Genomic DNA, 5367 nt, shown 5'->3' with positions numbered 1-5367 from the left:
GAAGCCCTTCTCCGCGTCGAACCTCTCGCTCGGCGTCTCGGGGAAGTGGATCCAGCCACGCTGGACCCCGAGACGACGCACGATAGCGACGGACACGGCGCGGACCGCAACGCTGACTGTCTTTTCGTCCCGCGCTACGTGTTCGTCGCTCGCCACCATGCCTTGGAAGCTCCCCGTGCCGTAGAAGCGCAGTGCACACAACACTTGAAGCTCCACAGTCATGACCGTCCACGAGGTACGCACTCTCCTCACCTCAGGTTCCTCGCGAAGTTCGTCGCACAACCACCGCACCACGATCTTGGGCAGGCGGTATTGCTTCCAAAAGATCTCCTCCGGGAGCTCGAATGCATCGCGGTGTTCCCGAGCCTTTCTGGCGAAAAAAAAAAGCTCTATTAAAGAAAAAGACGAATTGACGAGACGGCGACGCCTCGCCGCCGAACACATGCTGCCAATGACACCTAGTTCCGAGCAAGTACCTTTTGAAACGTACTCGGTACAAAATGAAACGTCATTTTGTTGTCACGTCCGGTAGCCGACTCCGCCCAGTTTTGCCGACTCCGCCCACATTTTTCTAGGGAAATTACGTCACTTTTGTTTCCAACCAATCAGACGTGATGACGTCACTTCCGTGTACTAAAAAAAGGTACATGTACAATGTCGAACCTAGCTATCCAGTGCTGCAATCTTTTGCGGGGCGCCTTTGTCTAGCCGGAGGGAGCGCGAGCCACACCTCTATCCTGGGAGAAGTTGTAGAAATGCTCGAGCCACGTGCCACGCGCCCCTTCTGGAAGGAACATGTCGTCTAAAATTCAGCTCAGTGCTGCGCTGTGCCGCCATGATTTCCCAAGGGCTGCACGTTGCACGTGTCTCGTGCATCGACGCATCTTGCGCTACGTTCTTAACATGAAGGATCTTTGGTAATGATTAAAGCCCCTTCATGTTTTAAAACAAGCCCATAGTGCGTCGATGCACGAGGCAAGTGCAACGTGCAGCCCTTGGGAAGTTCATGGCGGCACAGCGCAGCACTGAGCTAGATTTCAGATGCCATGTTCTCCCCAGAAGGGGCGCGTGTCACGTGTCTCGAGCATTTCAACAAAAATGAATGCCACCATTTTTCCCAGGATAGAGGGACTTTAGTAATGATGGCGGAGCGGCGATGGAACTTAAAGCGGCGCCGTGTCGTCTGGCGAGGACGCGAGCGTGCCTACATACAGCGGCACTACAGCCTCTATCCACGCGCGTTACTGGATAAAAATATTTCAACCAAGAAAACAAAAATCGAGCACGCGCCATCAGCCTCCGTTTGAAATCCTATAGAAAGTATTCACTGGCGGCCATATCCGTGTGGGCTGCTGCTGAGCACGTGCTGACGGCGAGCTTCCACACTCACAAACGCCATATTTGAGGGCGATGTTCAGAGCGCATGCTCAGAACGAGCTCACATTGATAGCCTGCTAAGACCGGCAACCTTGATGGTGCTCAATGCACTCTCCAAAAGGACTGCGGAAGCTCGCCGTCAGCACGCGCTCAGCAGCATCGCACACGGATATGGCCGCCAGTGAATACTCCCTATACTTGGTGTCACCTTAGTCTGGACCAGTAAAACAACCTCCCTGCTTCGCATCGATTTTTGTACACTTCATCTGGCGTCACTAAACGAGGTTTGTAAAACACATCTAAAACAAAACAGAAGTTTGTTGTTAAAATATTATTGAATAGAAAACATAACAGACACGGACTACGTGTCTGTTTGCTCAACATTCCTAGAGAAGGGATTTTGCTATCGCAGTGGCTAAAATTCGACGGCCGCGGCGGGGAAAACTTACGTTGCGGACGTCGAATGGAGCAACACGGGTGGTCCCAAACTCATTTTTTACATCTCTTTTTTTTTTTTTGTCGCAGACAAGGTAAAAATTAGGGATGTCGCGAACCGCCCCAGGTTCGATTTCGAAAGGTTTCGATATTTGCGAAGCGAACTGAAGTTGGTTTCGAAAAATTTCGATATTTTCGTATTGACCAAGGTTCGAATTCGAAAAATTCGCAACTTTCGATCACAGTGAAGTTTCGAATTCGAAAAGTTCGAAACTTTCACGTTTTCTAAAATTTCGGATTCGAATATTTCGAATATTTTTTTACTTCAGGTTCGATAAATTCAAAGATTTCGAAATTCTTTGGAAATAAAATTCGAAAACTTCGAACGCTTCGAATTTTTATAGACATGAAGTTCGAACAATTCGAAGATTTCGAATTTCTTTCTGCATAAAGTTCGAAAAGGTCGAAGGTTTCGATTTTCTTTTAACGCTAAATACGAAAAAAAAAAACTTTGAAGATTTTGAATTTCTTTCTAGTCCACGTTTTCAAAGTTCGAAGTCCAGTTTTCAAATTCCTCCACAGTTTGTTTCAAATAACGTTTTCACGACTTACTGGTTTCCACAAAATCAAGTTTAGAAAAGTTAGGGTGGGATATCTAGATTCTGCGAAGTTGGTCAGGCAATTAACCCTTTACTGCCGGTTGTCGCTAATTCGACCCATACCGGCAGAACGCCCCCAGCGCCGCAGCGAAGTGTTGGCACGCCCAAATGCCGGTTGTCGCGTATTCGCCACAAACCCAGTTTTTCGCCACGGACGCGTAGCGCCATCTAGCGGCAGTGGTATAAAGTTATAACCAGATTCGTCCGCCGCTTTACGAAAGAAGCAGAACACGTGCTACGGACCTTCTTTCTTCGATCTTTTCTGGAAAACAAAGGTGAGTTCAGGTCTAAAACAAATTGCTTTTCTTCGCTTACATCCTACAGATTACCCACAGCATATTGTGAGTTCACGACACGTGTTTCTTTTTCTATGATCGCCGGTTACATGGTCTGTCGCGAATTCGCGACATTCAGCATTTGATCCAGTGATAGTGTCATGATACAATAAGCGGTGATTATTCATTTGACGAATTCTCTTCTTGTTTGATGGCAGATAATGAATCCTGGCACCTTCTATGGACAGAAAACGCTTCGGACGCGCTTTCCACCTGAGGATAAAAGTGACGACAGTTGTCTTAGTGACAGTGATGAAGATCCAGACTACAACCCACCCACGCAAGGTGTTTCCCTAATGGCGTCAGAGTCTAGTAGCGACGAAGATGACGAGTGTGGCACAGTGGCTGCGCGGGCTGCGCGCATCACAACTAACAAACAATCTGTTAAGTGGACAAAAACCAATTGTCAAGAAGAGAACCAGATTCCATCGTGGAATGGTTCTTTGCCTCAAAGTGAGAGCGTTCGAACCCCGATTGAATATTTCAGGGAGTTCTTTGATGATGCGCTTTTCGAATACATCGTGGAGCAGAGCAACCTCTTTGCCATCCAGAAAAATCCTAACAAACCACTGGGTTTGACTCGTGCAGAGCTGGAGCAGTTCCTGGGCACAGTCACATTCATGTCCTTCTGTAGCCTCCCACGAACCCGCCTGTACTGGGCTGCTGAGAGCAGAATACCAACCATTGCTGACACAATGTCCCGTGACCGCTGGGAAGCAATTAAATCAAATTTACATTTCAACAACAACGATGAGATGCCCTCACCCAATGACCTGCGAAAGGATCGTCTCTTCAAGGTTCGGCCACTCCTTGATTCTCTCCTCCCGAAGTTTGAAGCTATTCCAAAAAACCAAGCTTTGTGCGTGGACGAACAAATGGTGCCGTTTAAGGGCCGCTCAAGCCTCAAACAATATATTCCCAGCAAACCACACAAATGTGGTTATAAGATATTTCTGCTCTGCGATTCGCAAGGAATCGTACACTCCTTTGACATTTACACTGGGAAGATCGACGCTGTTCCTGGCGAACCAGACTTGGGTGCGTCTGGTAACGTGGTTCTCAAGCTGTACAAGTTGATTCAGCCTGGCCTGAATCATCATCTATATTGTGACAACTGGTTCACATCTCTCAAGCTTTTCACTGCCCTGGCCAAGAAGGATGTTCACTGCCTTGGAACTGCGCGTGCAAACCGTCTTCAAGGCTGTCCTTTGCCAAGCGATGCGGATCTCAAAAAGAAAGGCCGAGGCACCTTCGAAGAATTTGAGACGGTCATTGATGGCCAAAAAATCATAATTGTCAGGTGGTATGACAACCGCGCCGTGACAACAGCAAGCACCTTTGCAGGCGTTCAGCCAGTGGCATCTGTTGACAGGTGGGAACGCACGCAAAAACGGATTGTACAAGTCGACTGCCCAAGCTCGGTGCGTAAATATAACAAGCACATGGGTGGTGTGGACCAAAATGATGCCCTCATTGCCTTCTACAGAATACACATCAGGTCCAAGAAATTTTACCTCAAGATTTTTTTTCATTTCATCGACATGGTGATTGTCGTGTCGTGGCTGCTTTACAGGCGCGACTGCGACTCACTAGCCATTCCAGCCCGACGGCAACTCGACCTCCTGAAGTTCAAGTTTTATATTGCCACATGTCTGCTGAAGCAGGGCAAGGACACCACCCCAAAGCGAAGAGGACGGCCGTCAACATCACTGGAAGCTCAGCTGGAGACGAAGAAGAAGAGAGGCCCGATGAAGTCGGTGCCAGTAGCGAGCATCCGCACGAACAACACAGCCCACTGGCCAGCTGTAGACAGCGTGCGCCAGAGGTGCAAGCGACCTGGATGCAAAGGCCAGACAGTTGTCATGTGCACGAAATGCCAAGTGCACCTTTGTCCGAACAAGAATGCCAACTGCTTTCTTGATTTTCACCAACCTTAGGACGCTGTAAGAGAAGTGTTGCAGTGTCTCTTGAAAACCGAACATTTTCCTATGCTTTCGAGGAGTTCTGGCACTCGAAATTACTCAAGAAATAAACTTTTTACCTGCGACTACCGCATAATATTTCCGGCTTAAGTGCCCATTGTCGCGAATTCGCGACATGCCAAAAATTTCGCCCAAGAGTGTTTTTCTGCGCTAAACATGTATTGAATTCGATTACACGGACTAAACGAAGCCAAAATGTTTCCTAATAATTTTTTCTGGGGCGCCCTTGATAATTCAGGCATTAAAGGGTTAAATGAGACGACGAGTGTCCCGGATGTGCTGGAATATTTGCCAGTGCAGAGTGACTTGTGACCATAGATCAGTAACTGGGACCGCCAGCCCGGGGGGGGGGGGGGGGGGGGGGGGGGGGTCTTTAACCTGCATCACGCAGTAGTGATCACACGAACACACTGTTTTACGAGACTCATCCAGTTCGAAACGGCCAGGGGCGAGCAGGAGGTTGAGGCTCAGAAAAATTTTGAAGCGACCTGGCAAACCACCTCGCCACCCCCTGCACGCTGCTAGTAATCCGATCGAACGCCGCCCGAGTGACGCTGGCATATAGTAAGTTAAGTTTGT

At 48.5% G+C, this 5367-nt stretch overlaps 1 protein-coding gene across 1 annotated transcript; it reads left to right on the top strand.

Annotated features, from left to right (window-relative positions):
- The first annotated feature begins 2681 nt into the window (after positions 1-2681).
- LOC120837489 (piggyBac transposable element-derived protein 2-like) lies at positions 2682-4743 on the top strand. Its single transcript, XM_040206894.1, has 2 exons — positions 2682-2746; positions 2965-4743. Exon 2 carries the CDS (start codon positions 2968-2970, stop codon positions 4741-4743), a length of 1776 nt encoding a protein of 591 aa, XP_040062828.1. The 5' UTR covers positions 2682-2746; positions 2965-2967.
- The last annotated feature ends 624 nt before the right edge of the window (positions 4744-5367 follow it).

This window comes from Ixodes scapularis, unplaced genomic scaffold (assembly GCF_016920785.2).
Source record: "Ixodes scapularis isolate PalLabHiFi unplaced genomic scaffold, ASM1692078v2 PGA_scaffold12__126_contigs__length_90152505, whole genome shotgun sequence".
In the NCBI taxonomy this organism is placed as follows: domain Eukaryota; kingdom Metazoa; phylum Arthropoda; class Arachnida; order Ixodida; family Ixodidae; genus Ixodes; species Ixodes scapularis.
Note: the sequence above shows the minus strand (reverse complement) of the source record. Positions and strands in the feature narration are given on the sequence as shown.